This window comes from Dreissena polymorpha, chromosome 2 (assembly GCF_020536995.1).
Source record: "Dreissena polymorpha isolate Duluth1 chromosome 2, UMN_Dpol_1.0, whole genome shotgun sequence".
Lineage (NCBI taxonomy): Eukaryota > Metazoa > Mollusca > Bivalvia > Myida > Dreissenidae > Dreissena > Dreissena polymorpha.
This window is the reverse complement of record NC_068356.1, coordinates 65,729,045-65,755,624: the sequence shown is the minus strand read 5'-3', so window position 1 is coordinate 65,755,624 and position 26,580 is coordinate 65,729,045. Positions and strand designations below refer to the sequence as shown.

Sequence of the window (26,580 nt, the reverse complement as noted above, 5' to 3'; positions counted from 1 at the left end):
GAAATTGAGATAGGTCCCTACACCTTTAAAAAGAAAAATAGATGAGTGGTCTGCACCAGCAAGGCGGTGTTCTTGTTTTTCCTCAGTTGCACCAACTTTTACGCAAGGCCTTTCAGCCTTATATAACCGGGGCCGAAATTCGGCCCCTTCCCAATCGAAAATAAGGTAATTTTTTCCCAAAAATTGATAGAGGAATATCTCCCAATTGAAAGCAATTGGCTCTTATATGATTAAGAATGCACCACACTGTGTTTTTTAATACTTCTGCACAAAGAAAAAGACCCTGTTTAAAAAACTTTAAAAAGCACGGTCTTCCCAAAATGAGCAGTTATCGCGCATGAAATTCCCAATTGGAAAGGCTATGGCCTCTTCCCAATTTCCTGATAAAAAGCCCTGTTACGTGATATTTATAAAGAAGGAAAAACTTTGCTGCTTTATAATGTGTGTTCTCTGTAGGTCTGAATATATGTTTCGTGTTGTCGTAGCAACAAAGGGAATTTGGGGAAAAAAATGCATTTTGATAGTGTGAAAGCTTTGAAGGAAAACTTAGACGGAGATAAGATTTCAGATAGGTCATACTTATTCAAATGTGATTTTATTTAATATGTATACATGAATCTGACAGACTACACTGAGAAAAATTGTTTCTAAAAATCTTTTTATTTTTGTTAATATATATATCATCCAACTGAATGGCCATGACCAATATGGTATGCAGCTTTTTTCTGCCCACTTATCCTTATATATCCCATCAGGGTTCGCACAGGGCTTGAAAAGTGCTTGAAAACGAGTCCTAGGCTTGAAAAGCCCTTGAACAAAGGTTGGCCTTGAAAAAGTGCTTGAAAAGTGCTTATTTCATGTAAAAAGCCTTGAAAATGTTTATTTCTGCTCAAAATTACTTTTATCATCGCTTTAATTATAAACTTAAATTGTTCTTAAGGGAAATATTACGAAAATTTATCATAAATTCCTTCGCGCAAAAAGTTGAGTACGAAATATAAGTTTCGTACACTATTGAGTACGAATCGTTATGTGTTCCCGTCACATATTATGGGCCCATATTATGTGTACTACGTCAGAGGTTCTCCATTGTGATCAATTTTCGCGAGTGAAAACGCAGCGATGAGGAAGTGTCGTTTCAAACCAGGGTGGTTAACTTAATATTACTGGGTACAGAAAACAAAGGACATTCCAAAAGCACATTGTCGGGTCTGTATGAAGACCATTGGTGTCGGGGGATGGGGGAAAGCGCTTAGAAGAGCCACGAGAAAGAGGAAACCCACAAAGAAAACATGAAATTGAGAAGCAATGTGTTTGCTTGTAATACTTTAAAAAGTAAATACATACAGTAATTCAACCAGTTTAGAATCATCCGGCAAATACGTTTATTCTTTTGACCACAATAATTTCTTTCGGGATTTAGTGTCAATGTGAGAAGATGAAAAAATAAAGGGTAACATTTAATTTGTATGATGACAGGTTAGGACAGACGGCATATGCAGTTTTTTTATCAAAAATAGCCAATTAAAGTTCACCCTTCGGAAAATTATTAAAAATCATTCAACTTACAGAATTAGTATTTCAAAACATTGTCATAGCATTTGTTTTCAATCAGCAAAAAGTTTATTTGAAAATAATAAAGCCTTCTATATTCATATGCACATTTCAAAACATCACTCATTCAATCAGTTCTGGTTAACTTTTGCTGCATTTTATCACCCTGTAAGCTATTTACAAAAGATTTCTTGCTAAAACTTTGTTAATTTATTCCTTTACCTAATGTATACCTTAGAAACTTATCATTTTGTTTTTATTGGGGCATTATGGAAAATTAAATTCAAATTAATTGGAACTGCTGATAATCCGGAACTGGTTGACAAACTGTATGTGAGACTCATTGAGTTAAGGATGGAAAACATGTATGCAATAACTAGAAATAGCATGTATGCGTTATTGTGGAATAAGTTTAATTTGTTTGAGCCAAAACATGATGTTTACTGTGTTTAACTTGCTTGAAAATGCATTTTTTAAAGGAAACTAACGAACGGTTCTCGGCCTTGAAAATGAAAATTTGGCCTTGAAAAGTCCTCGAAAAGTGCTTGAATGTAGGTTTGAGATTTCTGTTTGAACCATGTCCCATATATTTTCCTGTTCAGAAGTAAAAAATTGACTATGTGCAGCCAGCATAAATCCAGAACAGACTGAGAGTTACTAGCTGTCTGTTGACAGGTTTTATGCCGTCTGTTGACAGGTTGTATGCTGTCTGTTGACAGGTTGTATGCTGTCTGTTGACAGGTTGTATGCTGTCTGTTGACTGGTTGTATGCTGTCTGTTGACAGGTTGTATGCTGTCTGTTGACAGGTTGTATGCTGTCTGTTGACAGGTTGTATGCTGTCTGTTGACTGGTTGTATGCTGTCTGTTGACAGGTTGTATGCTGTCTGTTGACAGGTTGTATGCTGTCTGTTGACAGGTTGTATGCTGTCTGTTGACAGGTTGTATGCTGTCTGTTGACAGGTTGTATGCTGTCTGTTGACAGGTTGTATGCTGTCTGTTGACTGGTTGTATGCTGTCTGTTGACTGGGTGTATGCTGTCTGTTGACAGGTTGTATGCTGTCTGTTGACTGGTTGTATGCTGTCTGTTGACAGGTTGTATGCTGTCTGTTGACAGGTTGTATGCTGTCTGTTGACAGGTTGTATGCTGTCTGTTGACTGGTTGTATGCTGTCTGTTGACTGGTTGTATGCTGTCTGTTGACAGGTTGTATGCTGTCTGTTGACAGGTTGTATGCTGTCTGTTGACTGGTTGTATGCTGTCTGTTGACAGGTTGTATGCTGTCTGTTGACAGGTTGTATGCTGTCTGTTGACAGGTTGTATGCTGTCTGTTGACAGGTTGTATGCTGTCTGTTGACAGGTTGTATGCTGTCTGTTGACAGGTTGTATGCTGTCTGTTGACAGGTTGTATGCTGTCTGTTGACAGGTTGTATGCTGTCTGTTGACAGATTGTATGCTGTCTGTTGACAGGTTGTATGCTGTCTGTTGACAGGTTGTATGCTGTCTGTTGACAGGTTGTATGCTGTCTGTTGACAGGTTGTATGCTGTCTGTTGACTGGTTGTATGCTGTCTGTTGACTGGTGTATGATGTCTGTTGACAGGTTGTATGCTGTCTGTTGACAGGTTGTATGCTGTCTGTTGACAGGTTGTATGCTGTCTGTTGACAGGTTGTATGCTGTCTGTTGACTGGTTGTATGCTGTCTGTTGACTGGTTGTATGCTGTCTGTTGACTGGTTGTATGCTGTCTGTTGACTGGTTGTATGCTGTCTGTTGACAGGTTGTATGCTGTCTGTTGACAGGTTGTATGCTGTCTGTTGACTGGTTGTATGCTGTCTGTTGACAGGTTGTATGCTGTCTGTTGACAGGTTGTATGCTGTCTGTTGACAGGTTGTATGCTGTCTGTTGACAGGTTGTATGCTGTCTGTTGACAGGTTGTATGCTGTCTGTTGACAGGTTGTATGCTGTCTGTTGACAGGTTGTATGCTGTCTGTTGACAGGTTGTATGCTGTCTGTTGACTGGTTGTATGCTGTCTGTTGACAGGTTGTATGCTGTCTGTTGACAGGTTGTATGCTGTCTGTTGACTGGTTGTATGCTGTCTGTTGACAGGTTGTATGCTGTCTGTTGACAGGTTGTATGCTGTCTGTTGACAGGTTGTATGCTGTCTGTTGACTGGTTGTATACTGTCTGTTGACAGGTTGTATGCTGTCTGTTGACTGGTTGTATGCTGTCTGTTGACAGGTTGTATGCTGTCTGTTGACAGGTTGTATGCTGTCTGTTGACAGGTTGTATGCTGTCTGTTGACAGGTTGTATGCTGTCTGTTGACAGGTTGTATGCTGTCTGTTGACAGGTTGTATGCTGTCTGTTGACTGGTTGTATGCTGTCTGTTGACTGGTTGTATGCTGTCTGTTGACAGGTTGTATGCTGTCTGTCGACAGGTTGTATGCTGTCTGTTTACTGGTTGTATGCTGTCTGTCGACAGGTTTTATGCCGTCTGTTGACAGGTTGTATGCTGTCTGTCGACAGGTTGTATGCCGTCTGTTGACAGGTTGTATGCTGTCTGTTGACAGGTTGTATGCTGTCTGTTGACAGGTTGTATGCTGTCTGTTGACTGGTTGTATGCTGTCTGTTGACTGGTTGTATGCTGTCTGTTGACTGGTTGTATGCTGTCTGTTGACTGGTTGTATGCTGTCTGTTGACAGGTTTTATGCTGTCTGTTGACTGGTTGTATGCTGTCTGTTGACTGGTTGTATGCTGTCTGTTGACATGTTGTATGCTGTCTGTTGACTGGTTGTATGCTGTCTGTTGACTGGTTGTATGCTGTCTGTTGACTGGTTGTATGCTGTCTGTTGACTGGTTGTATGCTGTCTGTTGACAGGTTGTATGCTGTCTGTTGACTGGTTGTATGCTGTCTGTTGACTGGTTGTATGCTGTCTGTTGACTGGTTGTATGCTGTCTGTTGACTGGTTGTATGCTGTCTGTTGACAGGTTGTATGCTGTCTGTTGACAGGTTGTATGCTGTCTGTTGACTGGTTGTATGCTGTCTGTTGACTGGTTGTATGCTGTCTGTTGACTGGTTGTATGCTGTCTGTTGACTGGTTGTATGCTGTCTGTTGACTGGTTGTATGCTGTCTGTTGACTGGTTGTATGCTGTCTGTTGACAGGTTGTATGCTGTCTGTTGACTGGTTGTATGCTGTCTGTTGACAGGTTGTATGCTGTCTGTTGACTGGTTGTATGCTGTCTGTTGACTGGTTGTATGCTGTCTGTTGACTGGTTGTATGCTGTCTGTTGACTGGTTGTATGCTGTTTACTTTTAATCAGTTTCTTAGGGTCAGTTTAGAAATGATGCCTTTCAAACTTGACTCTTTTATCTACATTTTCTAAAGACTACACACTGGTCAAAATGCTGAAGCAGGACACGGTTAAGTAATAGATAACATCTGGTTTGTATGAAATCAAATTAATGAAAAATATCTGGGGGGTTTAAATGAAAGGGTTAAGTAATAGATAAGATCTACTTTGTACGAAATCAAAGGGTTAAGTAACAAATGGTATCTACTTTATAGAAAATCAAAGGGTTAAGCAACAAATGGTGTCTACTTTGTAGAAAATCAAAAAGTTAAGCAACAAATTGTGTCTACTTTGTAGAAAATCAAAGGGTTAAGAAACAAATGGTATCTTTTTAGCTTGATTGCTCAGGTGAGCTTTTGTGACCGGTCTTTGTCCGTCGTCCGTCCGTTTGTCCGTCCACATTTGTTCGTAAACACTCTAGGGGCCACATTTATTGTCCGCTCTTCATGAAACTTGGTCAGAAGATTTGTCCCAATGATATCTCAATCGAGTTCGAAACTAGGTCATGCTGGGTTAAAAACAAGGTCACTAGGTAAAAAAAAAAAAACCTTGTAAACACTGTAGAAGTCACATTTCACACCCAATCTTCATGTAACTGTGTAAAAATGTTTGCCTTAATGATATGTTAGTTGAGTTCAAAAGTGGTACCGGTCCGTTGAAAAACATGGCCGCCAGTGGGCAGGGCAGTTTTCCTTATTTGGCTATAGAGAAACCTTGTAAACACTCTAGAAGTCACAATTTTTGCCCAATCATCATGAAAGTTGGTCAAAACATTGGTTTTATTTATATCTCGGACGAGTTCGAAAATGGTCCAGATCGGTGAAAAAACATGGCTGCCAGTGGGCGGGGCATTTTTCATTATATGTATGTAGTGAAAACGTGAAAATTCTAGAAGTCACATTTTTGGCCCAATTTTCATGAAATTTGGTCAAAATGTTTGCCTTAATGATATGTTGGTTGAGTTCATAAGTGGTTTTGGTCTGATGAAAAACATGGCCGCCAGTGGGAGGGGCAGTTTTTCTTATTTGGTTATAGAGAAACCTTGTAAACACTCTAGAAGTCACAATTTTTGCCCAATCATCATGAATGTTGGTGAAAATATTGCTTTTATTGAAATCTCGGACGATTTTGAAAATGGTCCAGATCGGTGAAAAAACATGGCCGCCAGTGGGCGGGGCATTTTTCTGTATATGTATATAGTGAAAACATGTGAAAACTCTAGAATTCACATTTTTGGCCCAATTTTCATGAAATTTGGTCAGAACATTTGTTTCATTGATACAAGAGTTTAGTTCGAAAATGGTTCCGGTCAGTTGAATAACATGGCTGTCAAGGGGGGGGGGCAGTTTTCTTATATTTTTATAGTAAAAAAAGCTTGTGAACACTCTTAGAAGTCACATTATTTGCCCAATCATCATGAAACTTGGTGAAAGGATTGGTTTTATATATATCTCAGATGAGTTTGCAAATGGTCCCGATCGGTAAAAAAACATGGCCGCCAGGGGGTGGGGCAGTTTTCCTTATGTGACTAGAGAGAAACCTTCAGACAGAATACTTTAGAAGTCACATTTTTTGCCTAATCATCGTGAGACTTAGTCAAAACATTGGTTTTATTGATTTCTCGGACAAGTTGGAAAATGGCTCAGATCGGTGAAACACACTTTTTTGTGAGGTTTTAGGATTTGTCTTTGTCCGCTGTCCGTAAACACTCTAGCATTCACATTTCTCATGCATTCTTTATCAAAGTTGCTGAAAGATCTCTGTCAAGTTTGATAATGAGCAAAATCAATTAATAAATGCCATAATTATTGTCCTTAGATTGTTTAAATTTTCATTATATTATACAAAATCCTTGTAAACACTCTAGAGGTCACAATTTTGTTTCAGATTTTATGAATCTTGGTCATAATATTTATTTTTGTAAGCAAATTTTGATGTTTGGTAAGGGGGATCAACTCAAAATATAGGTAACCAGGTAAAATTTTACAAAAACAAAAACGATTCCATATGCCAGTGTTTTGGTTCAATAATGATGAAACTTGACCAGGATGTTTGTCCGGACAATATCTAGGTAAAGTTTGACATTTGGTAGAGATTGAATAAACCGACTCCTCTCAGGTGAGCGAACTAGGGCCATCTTGGCCCTCCTGTTTTAAAAAAATCAAAGTGTTTAGCAACAAATGGTTACTACTTTGTAGAAAATCAAAGAGTTAAGCAACAAATGGTGTCTACTTTGTAGAAAATCAAAGGTTTAAGCAACAAATGGTGTCTTCTTTGTAGAAAATCAAAGAGTTAAGTAACAAATGGTATCTACCTTGTAGAAAATCAAAGAGTTAAGTAACAAATGGTATCTACTTTGTAGAAAATCAAAGGGTTAAACAACAAATGGTACATGTATTTACTTAGTAGAAAATGAAAGAGTTAAGCAACAAATGGGATCTATTTTGTAGAAAATCAAAAGGTTTAAAAAACAAATGGTATCTACTTTGTAGACAATCAAAGGGTTAAATAACAAATGGTATCTTTGTAGAAAATCAAAGGGTTAAATAACAAAATGATATATACTTTATAGAAAATCAAAGGGTTAAATAACAAATGGTATATACTTTATAGAAAATTAAAGGGTTAAGTAACAAATAGTATTTTCTTTGAAGAAAATCAAAGGTTTAAGTTACAAATGGTATGTTCTTTGTAGAAAATCAAGGAGTTGACCTACATGCACTCTGAGGGAATCCTGGCCGGGGAGTTGAAGCACGGTCCACTGGCTCTGGTGGACAAGGCCATGCCAGTTCTGTTCATTGTCACGAGGGATGGCGTGTACTCGGTAGGTGCCACACTCTCTCTTTATAGTGTGCCTTGATCCTTCTTTTTAGTGGTGTTTAACCAATATTAATCAAATTTAAACCTTTTTATTTTAGCTCCATTGCATCAAAAGCCTATGGGTTATTTAAATGCTCTTGAGTTGCTAGGCTGGCATCCTATCCACTATGCCACTGCAAGCTTAATTGATATAAGCCTAACCAGTTACCGGAACAGCATTTGGCAATTATATATCCAATTTGGTGTGGGAAATTCCACAAAATCTGAAAATTATGCTATATTTTCACACTTTCAGAAATGAAAAAAAATGTTTTTTTGCAATAATACCATTTTTAACAACCATTTATCAGGCTAGTCTTAGAAACAGTTTGATGGGAAAATTGGGTGAATTCCTAGATTGAACTGTAATGTTCAAAAGAATATCCAGTATAGGCGCAAAGTGTCGTCCCTGATTAGCCTGTGCAAAACTGCACAGGCTAATCTGGGCGGACACTTTAAGCACATGCATTAAGCCCCATTTTCGCAGAGCATGGCTCATATATATTTTGTAATATTTTTTTATTATTCGGAAATAAATCAATATTGTTTGTATATTTAAAGATTCTAGCTTGTACAGAAATGAAAGACAATGCAATAATAATAATAATTTAGTAATGTTGGTGGAAGACGGAATTGTTCAGATTCTTAAATAAACCATTCATATAGTGTTTATATTGTATTGTTTTGTTTTGTTAAAGAACTTCCAAAATAGTTTGTGTTGAAACTGTGTTTCACTGCCTCTTTTACAGAAATGCATGAATGCTCTCCAACAAGTGAAAGCCAGACATGTAAGCTTTCCTTTTCTTTATAAAAAAGTATTTTATAATTAAATTTAAAACACTGTATTATGTGAATTGGGAATATGACATCAAACTGGGAATGGACATCATTTTGGTGATTTTCTCAAACAAAACTATTCATTTCATGATCTACACATATTTTTGTAATATATTATCTATAATTTAAGCTTAATAAGATATTTTCCATGACTTTTTTATTAAAAGTGATTGAATTTGTATCATTTAAAGTGTATTTTTTAAACCGTGTCCATGCGCCGCATGGACACAGTTTCATTTCATGATGATTTTTTTTGTATTATTAAAAAAAAACATTTTTGTAGTAAAATCAATTTAAATGATGCTCATATATATGCAAGTATATGTTTTAATTATAATTTGTAAAACTAGAAAAATGCAACATATAAAACTGCATATTATGCACTTTTGATAAAACACATTTTATTCCCAAATTGATGTCTTATTCCCAATTCACATAATACAGTGTTATTATTTTATTTGTAATGTATAAGTGTTTAGACTTAATAAATATTATGATATGTAATATTAAGACATTTAGAATGCATTATTAAAATCATTTTCATCATATCTGTATGTCAATTATACAAAATCATTCAACAATTTTGAATATGATAAACTTCATATACATACTTTTATATACAGTTCCTGTGATATATGTTTATATTGCCATATTGTCATGTGATTTTGCAAATAAGAATATGTTTATGTTTGATTGCATAGGAATAGTTAATTGGTTATTCATATTGTAATATGTTGATTCATATTGTAATATAGTATAGATACGTTAACCTGATAGTTGTAAAATTATATACTCGCATTGTTAAAACTGATATTCAGTTGTGCTTCACAACCTTATGATATGGCCTTTATTCAGTGTGCATTTCGTTAAACACCTGCACTAAATTCCAGTATGGAAACTGTTACATTTATTGAAAGGATTTGTAATTTTTAGAAGCAAAAAGGTCAGTGTCGGGTTAAAGTGTCTGTCCTGAATATACACTTCAACACCGTTATTTCGAAGTCGTCGGGACCGTTAAAAAACTTCGGATTAACGATAATTCGAAATAAACATTTGACAGAAGACTTCTTTGATTTTGTAAAAGTGGAAGTCGCATGGTTCGGTTGCACGCTTACTTAAAAGCGTAAACTAGTCATATAGCAATAGATTTTCACTTGTAACAAACGGAGGAATAAAAATATTCTTTTACTTGTTTTTATTTTTGTATAATTACAGAACATATAAAATATAACGAATAGCATAAATTATCAGACATACAAACGCATGAATACATTTTCGGAAATGAATTAACTTTTTTTAACTAATACGCAATGTCTCTCTGAACACCAGCTTTCGCACAGACGACAAAGGTGTAATTATCGGCTTTTGACGCGCCACGACAAGGTGTGAAAATACGCTCAGTATTTTGCAGTTTTGACTTCGGATTAAAGATTGATAAGAAGGTGCGAATTATAGTGTTGGGACCGACTGAATCACTTCGAAATAACGATTTCTTCGGTTTAACGAAGTTCGGATTAACAATGAAATTTTACATAAAACAAAGAAGAACCAAAATCGGGACCCGAATAATACTTCGTAATAACGGTGACTTCGGATTATCGGTGTTCGAAATAACGGTGTTGAAGTGTAGTATTAATGAAGAATTAACAATTTTCTGAATGTTGCACATTTTACACTTTACTCATTGAGTCTATTTGCATGAATGAAATTAATAAAATTATTTTATGATACTTAAATATTAATATTAATTCAGTGTTTTTCCTCAAACCTTTCGGAATAGCACTAATACCGAAAAAAAAAAATGTCACTGTTTATTGCGTTATTTTGAATATTTAATCGATTTTAATCACACATTGGGACAATGGTCAAAAATCGTATTTGGAATGGTACTGTTTACCAGTTCCAACTTAATATAGAGTAAAAACACTGAAAAAAATGTTATTCTTATTTTTAGCTCACTTGAGCATGAAGTGCTTCTTATGAATTAACCCTTTACCACTTAGATAGATTTACGCATTTGTTGTCCCTTAGAAAGTTAAATTAAGGCCTAGTTCAACTGTTGGTCATGTTCATCAAGATACTAAGTCACTAGATCAGATCCATAAAAACTATATCACATATGACTCAATCTTGATAAACATGGTCCAAATGTTTGTCTTTACAATATCAATATGTTCTTTGGATGTGGGTCAACTTTGTGAAAGTCTAGATAATATGGTCAAGTCTTTCCTTGACAATTCATCTACCTTAATTTAACCCTTTCCCACTCAGAAACAAAGTGAAAATAGCTATGTGCAAACAGCATAAAACCAGAACAGCCTGCGAGTAACTTGCAGTCTGTTCAGGTTTTATGCTGTTTGCTGCTCATCAGTATCTAAGGATTGGAAATGAAGCCCTTGAAACTTTAATATATTAAGAAAGGGCTTAAATTAAATTTGATTTTCTAAATGACTTCAACGCGTCAAAATGCATTTATAAGGGGTAAAGGGTTAAACCAAGGTGTGGGCATTCCGGCCATCTTGGAATTCTTTTTTATTGCATTAAAAAAAAAAAAAAAAAAAAATCTATTTTTCTCCTCTATCCTACCTGTTAATCAGCATTTTTTTTCTAAAATATTACCTATAGATCCTTTGTTAATTGGATCTGATTTCTTTGCCATTTACAGAGCTCCAGATAAGGTTTTGTGAAATTCTTAAATTACTACCAGATTTTCAAAAAGAATTCTTAACTCTGAAATTTTATTCTTAACGTTACTACTAAGTTTTGGAAAATAATTCTTATTTTTTCTAAATGACCTAAAAATAAATAATAATGGTTATTTTCATGCAAAAAAAATCAAGATAAACATACTTGCAAATTTATTTATACGAGTTCAACAGTGTCGTTTCAGTATTATACAATTTTATTTTTCAAATACCTTCATATGCCGAAACTGTGCTTAGATTGCATGCCTTGTATGATTTTTTTTACATATTTCACAATTAAAACGGGTCTCCCCTTCAATCTTTTCAATGATTAGCCACGGGACTTGTCCCTTCCACTCGTTCAATGTTTTTTTTGTGTTTAAGTTTGGACCCGTCGTGTCACCTTTTTGTTTAGCTTTTTTGACTGTGTCGGCAACTGAACATACAACATTGTATAAGATCTTTTCTATAATGTCTTTCTAAACATTTAACTTCGGCTCACTTTGCGTACAACATGTTAAAAGCGTGTTTTTGGACGCTTTGCAGTTTTTTAGGACGCTCTCTGGGCGCCGCCATTGTTTTTTGACAGATAGACTGTATACGCCGCTTTTATTGGAAAAAATGCGCTTTGTTAAACAAACCCGATAACCATTCTATATAAGCACTGCAAAGATCTTTAATACGCGAAAAGAACTCAATAAAAATCGATACGAACCGATGTAAAAATAATATTCGTAACTTGATTTTGTAATTCTTAATGGTACGACAAGATTTAAAATAAATACGTAACGGACTTGAAAATAATTCGTAATTACGAAAATACGACCCTTATCTGGAGCTCTGCATTTAATGTTCAACTTAATCTTTTAAAATGAAGAACTTAACAAGAAGCTTAATTGTAAAAGCATTTTTCCAAAAATAATATTATGATTCCAATGTGATATTCAACATGGGACAAAACATACAATAAGCATCTATAGGTATTGGAACAGTTGATTTCATGTCTCGCTCTTATTATTTGTCACTGCATGGCATTGATTTGTACTATTGTGCGATTTTATGATAGTTATTGTGAATAACAGTGCCACAGCATGATGCAATTGACTTAATCTTATGGCCTATTTAGTGCCTTTAGATGATGCAACTTTGCCATTCAATGCATGGCCCATTTAACCCTTTGAGCGCTGGAACCGGAATTTGAAGGCCTTTGCGTACAGTTTGGATCCAGATGAGACGCCACAAAACGTGGCGTCTCATCAGGATCCAAACTGTTTGCTATTCTGATAGTATTCTTTGAAAAAAAATCGAAGAAAATGCTAATTTTAGAAATTTAGCAGACAACATTTTAGCAGACGACAAATTTCCCAGCATGCAAAGGGTTAAGGAGCTGCATTCTGGACAAACTGGGCGTAATGCATGTACGTAAAATGTCCTCCCAGATTAGCCTGTTTTTCAAAAGGTTAATCTGGGAGAACACTTAAAGCTTTTATGGACTAAATGTTTAAGAGAGAAGCAGAAATGCAGTGTAGGTGGAAAGTGTTGTCCCAAATTGTCTCGGACAACACTGTATTCACATGCATAACAACCAGTTTTCAGACTGTGACTTAATGAAGTTCATTGGTCATAAATACTTAAAATTCTTTTGTTATAGCATTTAGTTTGAGCTCATAGTTGGTTTACAGAACTCCAAATCTTTAAAATTTGTCGTTTGATTTGACCTCTCATTAAATGCTTATATAGTTTAAGCCTATTTATTGTAGCTCTTCAATAGATTGAAATCTAATGCTAATTGAAATGCTTTTGAGTCTGTTTCCTGGGTATTACCAGTACTTGGTGTCTATGGGGAAAGATCTGAAGAATGCGCCCACAGTGAGGATCAATCCTGCCAGTGGCTTATATAGATGTGTCACTAACACAATAAGCATCCGTATACAATAATATTGGTAGTTTAGTATATGTTGTGCGCCCTGTGTACATGCATGGTTGTTTGCTTTGTTCTAGGGTGAACCTGTGATAATCTGTAATGTCGACGACACAGACACGATTGCTCATGCAAACAGACATGTCACTGTGCCGCATACAATCGATTGCCTACAAGGCATTCTTACTGTGATACCCATGCAACTGCTATCGTTGCACATCGCGACATTGAAAAAGTGTGATGTAAGAGGCAGTAGTATCTGCTAGTCGGCCAGTATTTGAGAGGCATTCATAGAGCCTCACTCTGGGAAAAACCGCCTTTGTTAACCCTTTCAGTGCTGGAACCAAATTTTGAAGGACTTTGCAAACAGTTTGGATCCAGATGAGACGCCACAAAACGTGGCGTCTCATCAGGATCCAAACTGTTTGCTATTCTGATAGTATTCTTTGAAATTTTTTTAAGAAAATGCTAATTTTAGAAATTCAGCTGACAACTTATAGCAGACGACAAATTTCCCAGCATGCAAAGGGTTAAGTGTCGTACCAGGTTAGCCTTTGAAGTCCAGGCAGGCTAATCTGGGTTGACAGTTTACGCCGAATCTGGATTTTTGCTAACAAGAGACACTCTTAAAATTAAAACACTATTTAAGTGTAAAGTATTGTCCTGAATTAGCCTGTACAGACTGCACAGGCTAATCTATGAAGACACTTTGCATGTGCGTTAAGACCAGTTTTCCCAGAATGAGGATAATATGTAGTTTGTAGTGCTAATTAATAACCTAGACATGCGGTGTTGGCTTACAGTTTTCTGTAGCACCTGGTATTAGCTCTATGGACCCAAGTTTTAGATTGAGTCTACAGCTAGTGTTACTAGAACAGAATTTTGTTTTTTATAAACATTAATTACTGTAATTTATTTAATTTAAAGGTTTTATATTCCAAATCTCAGTTCTGATATAGGACACATCTTATTGAACAGAACTCTTTAAATTTACTGAGTTTATGTAGTGACAAATTTTATAACAACAACAACAAGAGAAACCAAACAAATTGTTAATTTCGTACAATTAAATCTTTTTGAGTCTCTTAACTTGAGACAATTTTATTGTAACTCGAATACAATCATTATTATTAGCAACATCTGCTTGTGTATTATCGTCTAGCAACATATGCTTAAACTTGCAAAGTATGCTTAAGCAATTATAGAATACACAAACTATACCAAATGTACCAGCAAACACTTATTTTTATAAATAAGCCACGCTCTGTGAATGTCGGGCTTAATTCATGTTTGTAAGTAGCCTATCATATTACTTCCTGTTCTTGATGAAAAGTGCATCCAGTGTTACCCATCACCTGTCATTCTTCCATACGTGTCTGTCTTGTCAGATCCTCCTTCATTAATGTTGGTTGCAGCATTGACAATCTAGCAATCCTTGCTTTGTTACGAATACAGGCACTCTTGTTTTATTATATATATGTTTCCTAAACAAAAGTTTATGTAACAATATTAAAATTTTTGATGCCCGGCTCCAAAGTGGTTGGGATGATTTTGGGAATGATCTTTGTCAATCCACCTGTCAGTCTGTCAATTACCACTTGTCTTCGCTCCATATCTCCTATACCCTTGTATTTAAAAAAAATATGAATTTGATAAAATCTAATTATATTCCTACTCAAACTTCATTTCCCAAATTGTTATGTGGGCTTACGTTGAGTTTCACATGATAATTGTAATAAAGCAGAGTTGCCTTTATTCGGAACAAATATTCTTTGCACTAACACATTTTTATGCATCTGGATAAAGAAAAGCATGGACTGGTCACATACAGGTAGCAGTAATGTGAATGCAGGTCAAGCAGGTAAATCTGGCTGGTATCTAGTAAATCTTGCAGGTTTTGAAGTAAATCTGTCTGGGGTTCCGGTAAATCAGGCTTGATTTCTGGTCAATCTGGCTGGTTTTCTAGACTGTGTCAGGTACATCTAGCTGGTTTTCTAGACCGTGTCACTGATCTTGTTTCTAGGGCGACCCCTATATTATATGTAACAAGGGAGATGAGGAAACAAGGAAGTACGCGTGTAAGACTGTCGAGGTCCCTAGCACGGTGGACTGCCTGCAAGGGGTCCTCACAGTGATCCCTATGCAACTCTTGTCCTTCCATATTGCCGTGCGCAAGGGATACGACGTAAGGCCCCAGTTGTTCAGTCATGTGACCTGTCACAATGCATGGACTATTTTGTGCTATATAATTATTACAGATAGCATTGTTTTTTGTGTATATTGCCCAGATATAATTGAGGTCACACGCTCTTTTAACATTAAATGAAGACCCCTTTTTTGCATGATATCTAAACAACACTTTGACTTCAAATGATGCCAAATTGATTTAATTGTTTTAAAGTTTTGATGAAAAGTAGATGCCTATCAATTTTAAGGTCACCATTACAAAGGTCAAATCCCAGGACTAAAGATATTCAATAAGCTTTTGCATAACACCTAGATATTCATTTGACCACTAGTCATTGACAGTTTAGGGTAGGGGGAAAGATGCCTATTAATGTTGAGGTCAATAGGCCAAGGTCAAGTTAATGGTGGTTTGTGAAAGGTTATTAGTTTTGGCACAATATCTACAAAACAATTTTTACCTACGGTCTTGGTATATACAATGATAGATACATTTTTTGAAGTGTGTATCATATACTGGTTATAATTAAATACTTTAATATATCTTTTTATTAATTATGCAGATATTTTATGTGAAATGATTAGAAAGTCATTGTAGCAGGTCACATGTAAATGTTGTCCTTAATTATAATTTGTTTTTTCCTTAATTTCACTTTGTGTAACCAGTTTGTTTTGCACCAGATTTACTATAACTGAAGAATGCTTTTTTTTCTACCTCTGTTTTTTTCTGATTTATTTAACACTGAAACTTGTGCAGATTTGTTAAAGAGAACACCATTCTTCAAGTGATTACCAATGTTCATCATTGTAACATTTGTGTCCTCTTTATTATTAAGAGTAAATTGAGTACATTATTACTTAAACATTAAAAGATACAACATTTAAGATTCTTAATCAGTAGACTGCATATCATTTCAAGCAATTATAATTTCTACAACTTTTACCTGACATTGTTAACAAATGAGTCGCGTTCTGAGAAAACTGGGCTTAATGCATGTGCGTATAGTGTCAGCCCAGATTAGTCTGTGCAGTCTGCACAGGATAATCAGGGACGACACTTTCCGCCTAAACTTGATTTTCGGTACGGAGGGACTTCCTTGAAACCAAAAATACCATAAAAGCGGAAAGTGTGGTCCCTGATTAGCCTGTGCGGACTGCACAGGCTACTCTGGGAGACACTTTATGCACATACATTAAGCCCAGTTTTCTCAGAATGCCACTCAAATGCATATTTCTATATTTCATGATGAATCAATTTGTATGATGTATTAGTATTTATACAGTTCTGGTTATGTTTTGGCTTTGGATTTACTAATAACATATTCTATATACACATGTTCCTGGTATATACCTGTCTCTTTCCTGTTCATGCCTTCCAATAGAGGTGATGGAATTGGTTGTGGGATAAATAAGCAATACACACAACAACAAGTTATTTATTTTGTTTATCTGAGTTGGTTGGAGGGTTGTAAATAAAAAGCTTGAATCCCTATATTGCATAGTTGTTTTTTTAGAATTAAGTATAAGTAATTATAACTAGTACTTTATACAAGTCATGAACTGACATGCATTTAAATTCTTCTTGCTGTTTTTCTTTAAATGTTTACTAAATAATGACACATGCGAAACTGCTGTGTCTTGTCCTTTATATTTTACTTATTTTTCATCCCCCCCCCCCCGCATCTTTATGAAGAAGGCTTATATTGATTGTTCTGCCTGCTACAACTCTTTGATACTGTAAACAGTCGATGCTTATGACTCTTTCCTACCGCACATCACCAAACTTTTACTTTGAACGTGTCTTAGAAATGGGCTACCACCCAACGACGTCTGTGTTTTTCAAACACATTTTCTTGTTTCCATGTTAATGAGCTCACCTTAGCACAAAATGCTCATTGCAAGCTTTTTATGCTTCCGGCAGGGTGGCATGTACATTTTGAACTTTCTGTCAGTCCATCCGTCTGTCTGTCTGTCCGTTCGTCCGTCCGTCAGTCAGTCAGTCAGTCAGTCAGTCAGTCAGTCCGTCCGTCAGTCAGTCCGTCTGTCAGTCAGTCAGTCAGTCAGTCTGTCCATCCGTCCGAAAACTTAAACATTGGTCATAACTTTTGCAATATTGAAGATAGCAACTTCATATTTGACATGCATGTATATCTCATGGAGCTGTACATTTTGAGTGGTGAAAGGTCAAGGTCATCCTTCAAGGTCAAGTTCAAATATATGGCTTCAAAGCCGCGCAGAAGGGGGCATTGTGTTTCTGACAAACACAGCTCTTGTTTTATCTCCTTTTGTGGGTGGTCAGTTGTCTGTTGTTAACGTTAACCTTGTTAATACTTTTGTGAAGAAACTACTATTTCCCAATCTAAATGAAACTTGGTCAGTACATTTGTCCCATTTCTATCATGGCTGTGTTCAGAACTGGGTCACTAGGTCAAATGTAAAAAATTGAAGAAAAAGTTTGTCAACACTATAAAAGTCACATTTTAGTCAAATGATCATGAAACTTGGTCCGAAAATAAGGGGTTTCTTAGCTGAGTTCAAAAAAGGTCTAGTGCGTTGAAAAACATTGCAATCAGGGGGAGGAACATTTTTCCTTATATCGCTAAAGTGAAACCTAGTTAATACTATAGAACTCACACTTTCAGTCTGATTGTCATTAAACTTGGCCATAACAAATGTTTGAGATTTATTTGTTTACTGACTACGAAAATGGTTCCAGTTCGTTTAAAAAAATTCTCATTAGGGGTAATTGAGCAGTTTTCCATATATGGCCTTAATAAAACCTTGTAAACACTCTAGATGTCACATTTTTAGTCCAATCATATCTCTGCAGAATTCAAAAACGGTATCGGTTTGTTTACAATCATGGGCTGCCAGCCCGCAGGGTAGATTTCTTAATATGGCTATAGTAAAATTGTGTTAACACTGTACACATTTTATGGCCTTCACATTAATGTCTGTGACACATATCTAGTTAAAGTTAATTTATAATCAATTTATCTTATCTTTTTGATTTTAATTATTTAAAGTATTTTATGCAATTTAAACATTCCTTTCATTTGTGCAAAGATATCGACAGAAAGCTTTGGATGCATTTGATTATTTAAATTGTTATTGCTGCTATTTCTTAATCATAATAATTCATAATACTCACGCTATTGGTGTCACATTGTAGGTGGATTGTCCAAGAAACCTAGCAAAGAGTGTCACCGTGGCTTAAACATCTGGGGGCTACTGCTGTATAAGGTGATGAATAAATCCGTGTGAGTGACTACTCCTCCCCCTCCATTGTTTCACTAACTGATTTATAAATTCAAAGAAGTTGAAAATATTTTGAATTCTTTACATCCATTGGATTTTATTTATCAGTTTGTTCTTTTACTAGATTATCTTGTGCTAAATTCATTAGAAATTAATTTTTTTACTCAACCTATATTTGAAGGAATTACTTTGAAGTAGGTTTTGCAGTGTGGGGCCCAACTGAATCTGTAATATATTAGCTTGCCTTGCTTTGACAGATCACGAGTCTTTGCTAGGTTTCATTATTTTATGTTGCTCTGGGAAAATGGGGCTAAATGCATCTGCCTAAAGTGTGGTCTCAAATAAGCCTGTGCAGTCAACAAAGGGTAATCAGGGTTGATATATTCTTTCTAAACTTTCTAAATTTTTCGCTGAGAAGAGACTTCCTTTAAAAGAAAAATATCATTTAAGCAGAATGTCCCTGATTATCCTCTGTGGACTGCACAGGCTAATATGGGAGGATACTTTATGCACATGCATTAAGCCTCATTTTCCCACAGTGTGGCTCATTTGTCTTACATTGTTTTTGCTTCATAACATAATAATTTTGTTACTGACGGAACACAATTTATTTCACTGTTATTATGCCCCCCTTCGAAGAAGAGGGGGTATATTGCTTTGCTCATGTCGGTCGGTCAGTCGGTAAGTCCGTCCGTCCACCAGGTGGTTGTCAGACGATAACTCAAGAACGCTTGGGCCTAGGATCATGAAACTTCATAGGTACATTGATCATGACTTGCAGATGACCCCTATTGATTTTGAGGTCACTAGGTCAAAGGTCAAGGTCACGGTGACCCGAAATAGTAAAATGGTTTCCGGATGATAACTCAAGAACGCATACGCCTAGGATCATGAAACTTCATGGGTAGATTGATCATGACTCGCAGATGACCTCTATTGATTTTGAGGTCACTAGGTCAAAGGTCAAGGTCACGGTGACCCGAAATAGTAAAATGGTTTCCGGATGATAACTCAAGAACGCATACGCCTAGGATCATGAAACTTCATGGGTAGATTGATCATGACTCGCAGATGACTCCTATTGATTTTGAGGTCACTAGGTCAAAGGTCAAGGTCATGGTACCCGAAATAGTAAAATGATTTTCGGATGATAATTCAAGAACGCATATGCCTAGGATCATGAAACTTCATAGGTAGATTGATCAAGACTCGCAGATGACCATATTGATTTTGAGGTCACAAGGTCAAAGGTCAAGGTCACGGTGACCCGAAATAGTAAAATGCTTTTTGGATGATAACTCAAGAACGCTTTTGCCTAGGATCATGACACTTCATAGGTACATTGATCGTGACTTGTAGATGACCCTTATTGATTTTCAGGTCACTAGGTCAAAGGTCAAGGTCACAGTGACAAAAGTCGTATTCACACAATGGCTGCCAGTACAACGGACAGCCCATATGGGGGGCATGCAAGTTTTACAAACAGCCCTTGTTTGAAATTAACTTACCATAATCTAGCAATTGCTTTTCATTAAAAGCTAAACATGAAATAAGCACTTTACTAACTGTGATTTGAAAAAGCAACACAAAAACAAGGCATGCTAAGTGAAGATTAAATCTTTACCTTAGTTATACAAAATATGTTTGCCTTATATATAAAAAGCACCTTTATTTATTAAAAAATAAAATGTTAACGTTTTTATGCACAAATCATTGCTAGCTTATTAATACAAAAAAAACATGCATACCTTAGTTATAAAAAAACAACTCTTCCCTTATTGCACAAAAGGCACTTTTACCATATTTTATGAAATATTATTTTTTATTTTACATATGTGTGAAATATTGATGGGAAGAGCAACATTAAACAAAAGCTTGGTTTGCATTGCATGCTTACTCGTTATTCTATAAATGTAGGGTTTATCATCAGAAACTTTTTCATCCCATTCCAATATTCTGTATGTGTTTCTGTTGTTATTTCATTACTCTGTATGTAATGCAGTGAGTTTCATGCAATGTCATTATTTACCTAAGTTACTTTGGTCTAAGGTGAACCCTTAAGGGCCTTTGGCCCACTTGTTTAAGTTAAGAAGGATTTTGCTGTAGTTTCTTTGCTATGTTGCTTTAATTTCTATGGGGTGTATTGTTTTGCTGGATGTTTGTCGGTAGACCAGTTCGTTTTTGATCAATAACTCGTCAACGAATTGACCGATTGGCTTGATACTTCACATGTGCATTGGCCTTGGACAGTAGATGACCCCTATTGATATTGGGGTCACTAGGTCAAGGTCACTATCACACTAAGTGTGAAAATCATTTCCGATCAATAACTCGTCAATCAATATTAATTGGCTTGATACTTCACATTGGCCATGGACAGTAGGTAACGTCTATTGATATTGGGGTCACTAGGTCAAAGGTCACTATCACACTTAGTGAGAAAATCGTTTCCAATCAATATCTCGTCAACAAATTGACCGATTGACTTGATACTTCACATGTGCATTGGCCTTGAACAGTATTGAAATTGGGGTCACTAGGTCAAAGGTTAAGGTCACTATCACACTTAGTGTGAAAATCGTTTCCGATCAATAACTCATCAAGGAATTGACCGATTGGCTTGATACTTCATATTTGCATTTGCCTTGGACAGTAGATTACCCCTATTGAAATTGGGGTCACTAGGTCAAAGGTCAAAGTCACAGTTACACACTAAGTGTAAAATTGTTTCCGATCAATAACTCGTCAACTAATTCACTGATTTGCTTGATACTTCTAATGTTCATTGGCCTTGGACAGTAGATAACCCCTATCGAAATTGGGGTCCCTAGGTCAAAGGTCACAATAAGTGTGAAAATTGTTTCAGATCAATAACTCATCAATGAATTGACCAATTGGTTTGATACTTCACATGGGCATTGGCCTTGGACAGTAGATGACCCCTATTGAAATTAGGGTCACTAGTTCAAGGCCCTGTTTGGGGGGGGGGGGGCATATGTCTCAGACCGCAGAAATCTTGTCAAATCAATGGTGTAAGCTGCACATGCTCAACAGCCAAAATAATTCTCTGTCACATGCAATAGTTGATGGCTGTACAGGTGTCTTCCAGCATTTCGTTTACAAAAGCTTACTCTGCTCTAAATAGTTTTGTGAACATAATGAATCTGTATTGTAGAACACGTAATATTATAAAATAATTCATGTAAAGACAGGTCATGCTCATGACATATTTTTGTTTAACCCTTTCAGTGCGGGAACCGAATTTTAAAGGCCTTTGCAAACAGTTTGGATCCAGATGAGACGCCACAGAACGTGGCGTCTCATCAGGATCCAAACTGTTTGCTATTCGGATAGTATTCTTTGAAAAAAATCGAAGAAAATGCTAATTTTAGAAATTCAGCAGACGACATTTTAGCAGAAGACAAATTACCCAGCATGCAAAGGGTTAATTCCATGCACAACTGGTCTCCTTAAGAAGCAATCTCTTTTCACAACAAGGTTATAGCAACTTTTGTGTACATATAGTTCTTAATAAGCATACAATAATAATGATTTTTGTTTGCAGGTTGACCAGCCAAGAGCCCTGCTGAAAGTGCACGCCAATTAGTTGTCATGGTGACATCACCTGGGACCATGTTTTGCCTATCATCAATGCTTGCCTTGTTACCTTAGCACTGGTTGCTAAGCATGTATTGATCAAAGACAATAGGAGTGTATATCATCATATATAATTATGTATTTATGAGCATAATTATATGTTGAATCATTAGCCTTTAAGTTGCAATTATGTGATTTGTTTTTTCTATCATGAATGGTTATTTATAATTTTCAATTTTAGAAGACGCATATGGTCATCTTTCATATTAAAATATATGTTGTACAATCACATGTTGCTCAAAACTGCTTTATAATACAAACCAAATGCAAATTTATAGTTAATTATTGTATCAAGTAGACACTTTTCTACATTTACTCCATATTCTTTTTCCAAGAGTTGTTCAATTTTTTTTTGTTTTAAATCAGGATATTTCCATTCAGGTTTGAGGTCAAATTTGACCGTTTTGTTTCAGTGCATTTTTTCTTTTACAAATGACGAAAAAAATCCATTATTTCTACATTTTCTTCTGATGTTGCCAGTTAACAGTCTTTTAACAGGGTTAGATTATTCACACTTTTAATAGAGATTTTATAAACCTTGTTTGTTAGGAGATTTTACGTTTTTGTTTTTGTTGTGTAAACATTTATGAGTTAAGTATATTGAATTACAAACCGGTAATTTGTGTCTGGGGGAAAATTTGTATGGTGGTGAATATATAATGAGTTTATGTTATTTAACAAATATCATGTTGTATATTAATTTATGCTGTATGTCTAAAGTAGATAGACATTTTTAGTTGTAGCCTTCTAAAATAAATTGCTTGTATTTCATTTTTATATATCAAAATCGTTGCAGTTTGAGTTTACAAAGCGTTGACATTTATAGCGTTGCAATAAACAGTAGTGCGAATGTTTAATTAAGTGTGATATACAATGTTCACTTTAAAGACAGACTGACATCACATAGATTGTTAAATGATTCATTTTGATTCGCTTTTCAACCTATACACATAAATAACATTAATATAAATAATATAAATACAAATTATTTCTTATTATTCTTAAAGGGACCTTTTCACAGATTTTGGCATGTTTTGAAGTTTGTCATTAAATGCTTTATTTTTATAAATGTAAACATTGGATCTTAAAAGCTCCAGTAAAATATCAAAAATAAAATTAAAAAAGAAAAGAAAAAAAGGTAACCCTCAGCAGGGCTCGAACCACTGACCATTGGTGTCCTGGAGTAAAAAGTCTACTACTTAGACCACTCGGCCATCCTTTCGGATACAATGACATATGTATGTTATACTTTATATAAGCAATCCTCGTAGTTTCACAAAATATAACGACAACAACAGAACTCTCCAAATTATTAATTCGTTTCGCGTTGCAACGCTTTATAATTTTCTGGATTTTAAATCATCAAAAGATGCATATTATGGCTATTTTAGAGCATGGTAAATGTGCAGTATTACTGTTTCCTCACAAATATCATAACTAAAACGAAAATATGCGAATCTGAAAAAAACTTTTTTCAATTTTGTCAATTTACCCAATCGTGAAAAGGCCCCTTTAAATGCAAATGTAGATCTGCTTATAAATCTGTACAAAAAAATAATTGATTTATAAAATTCAAATTTGTTATACAGAACGTTCAAGAATTCCAATAATAATGTGTTATACAGAACATTCAAGAATTCCAAAAAAAAAACTCATGATCTTGTGTCCAAAATTTTGGAAACATTACAAAAGAAGATGGTGTTGAACATACATTTAAATGAGCCAGTCTGTGAGCCAGTCTGTAGAGAACACTGGGCTTAATGCATGTGCTTAAAGTATCATCCTAGACTGGATTTTTGTTAACCCTTTGCATGCTGGGAAATTTGTCATCTGCTAAAATGTTGTCTGCTGAATTTCTAAAATTAGCATTTTCTTCGATTTTTTTCAAAGAATATTATCAGAATAGCAAACAGTTTGGATCCTGATGAGACGCCACGTTCTGTGGCGTCTCATCTGGATCCAAACTGTTTGCAAAGGCCTTCAAAATTCGGTTCCCGCACTGAAAGGGTTAAGAAGAGAATTTATTTAAATGAAAGAATCCATACAAGTTGAGTGTTGCCCCTGATTAGCTAGCCTGTTGGCACTGCAGGCTAAATTTGGGACAATTCTTAATGCACATGCTTTAGTCCCAGTTTTCTCAGGAACAAGCTCTAATAGTTGCAGCACTTGTTAGCCTGATGTGATTTGCCCAGTATATCCATACATCCCTATGTAATACAATGTACAAAGGTGTTTTATTTCAGTGTCGAAACCATGATTCTTCTTTGCGGCACACTTGTTTCCAGTTGTCTAACATGATATCAGGTCAATTGTCACTTAAGTGTTAGTAACCTATGGAAGTATTTCTTTAATTTGTTTTCATCATAGTAACAGTTAATCATAAGAAATTAATTCTCACATTGTAAAATCTCACATACCAAATTCTCACACTATGAAATCTCAAATTGTGAAATCTCAGCCCAAAATGTGTGTTCAATTCTGTTTTGTGTGTGATTGAAATATGATGAGTAGACATTTACCCTTTACAAAATATTTTGATGTTTGACCTATGCATCCGATACAGACATGTTTACCAGATATGACAGTTTCATACTAAATTATTTGGCGGACTAATGCCATTTTAAAAATTAACATTTGTGTGTTGAAAGAAACTAAAATGCTGTTTAGATGCATTTCAAATCTATCAACATAATTTTTTTATTATATATCATTAATTAGGAAATTAACTACATATTTGGATAATGCGGTTGGTTGAAGATGCACTGTTAACTTCTTTATTATGAAAGGGTTTTGGGTTCAAAATGATTGTGAAGTGTTGTTCTTGTATTAATATTTGGTCGCTTAAACTTAAAGGAAGTTAACATAATTTTTAACCAGGTTTTCAGAAGGAAAAAACTGGTTATTAGATTGGCGAATGTGGGCGGGCTGGCGGGCTGGCTGGCGGGCGGGCGGAACAAGCTTGTCCGGGCCATAACTATGTCGTTCATTGTCAGATTTTAAAATCATTTGGCACATTTGTTCACCATCATTGGACGGTGTGTCGCGCGAAATAATTACGTCGATATCTCCAAGGTCAAGGTCACACTTTGAGTTCAAAATGGCCATAAATGAGCTTGTCCTGGCCCTAACTATGTCATTCATTGTGAGATTTTAAAATCATTTGGCACATTTGTTCACCATCATGGGACGGTGTGTTGCACGAAAGAATCACGTCAATATCTCCAATGTCAAGGTCGCCACGACTAAAAATAGATTTTTTTTTAAAACAAACTTACAAAGGGGGTTTATTTTGTTTGTTCATTTCAAAAGTTCAGTTTGAGTTTTCTCCCTTTATCAGATTTTCTTTTCACAATGAAAACCTGGTTTTGTGACAATTTTGTCCCTTGTTTCGATATATCCAACCACTTGTTTGCTTTTGCAAATTTTTGATTGCTCAAAATGAATACAATATTTTGTCACAAGAAGTTTAATTTTGCTTATGCAATATTTATTCTGATGTTGTTTTCCTGCTTATTTACTTAACAGAACAAATTGACTTTTTTAGGGCAGGCAAAAGATTAAATGTTATGCTTGCCATTAGCCTCTTTGTACTTTTCAATTAATTTAATAATGTAGAATTAGCTAGGGGTGATGTAACATATATTTATTTCATCATTATACATATTCCTTATTAAACTGAGATATGTTTACAACTGGCAAACTAATAAATAAATAAGTTGGGTTAAAACAGTTGTGTTGTTTTATCCTTATTGACATACAAATTATGAAACACTCATTACATGTAGTCGTTTTATCAGCTTAAAAATTGTCCACTTGATAATTTCAATCACCTCTTATACACACAGTGTACCTTGAATTGTTGAATGTGGTCCATCATACTAGATTTTTTACTTGAACTTATTTAACAAACCAATGCAGGATGGCATTTCAGTCGATTGCTGGCTGAAAAATTATTGCCAGCTGATAAAATCTGACAATGAGAATATAACATAGGATTGCAAAACAAGAGTTTCAACAGAATGATGCATCCATGGTTTCACCGAGGGTTGATTGCGAAAAAATAATTCTTATAGATGCAGTAGTGCTTCTATTGAGGATTGTGAAACAATAGTTGTAATAGATGCATCCATGGTTTCACCGAGGGTTGATTGCGAAACAATGGTTCTTATAGATGCAGTAGTGCTTCTATTGAGGATTTTGAAACAACAGTTTTAATAGATGCATCCATGCTTTCACTGAGGGTTGATTGCAGAACAATACTTCTTAACGATGCATAAG

General features: G+C 35.5%; 1 protein-coding gene across 10 annotated transcripts in view; it reads left to right on the top strand.

Annotated features, from left to right (window-relative positions):
* Window positions 1-26,033, top strand: part of LOC127867379 (glutamine--fructose-6-phosphate aminotransferase [isomerizing] 1-like) — a 79,978-nt gene extending 53,945 nt beyond the window's left edge. For 5 of the 10 annotated variants that reach the window (XM_052408488.1, XM_052408478.1, XM_052408485.1 and 2 more), the window contains 5 exons: window positions 7,598-7,726; window positions 8,511-8,549; window positions 13,284-13,445; window positions 18,560-18,647; window positions 22,211-26,033. In XM_052408488.1, coding sequence (XP_052264448.1) covers window positions 7,598-7,726; window positions 8,511-8,549; window positions 13,284-13,445; window positions 18,560-18,604 — 375 coding nt within the window. In that variant the 3' untranslated portion in view covers window positions 18,605-18,647; window positions 22,211-26,033. Of the gene's footprint in view, window positions 1-7,597; window positions 7,727-8,510; window positions 8,550-13,283; window positions 13,446-15,226; window positions 15,389-18,559; window positions 18,648-22,210 lie in introns of all 10 variants that reach the window. The other 5 variants (XM_052408482.1, XM_052408479.1, XM_052408480.1 and 2 more) reach the window with 5 other exon arrangements.
* The last annotated feature ends 547 nt before the right edge of the window (window positions 26,034-26,580 follow it).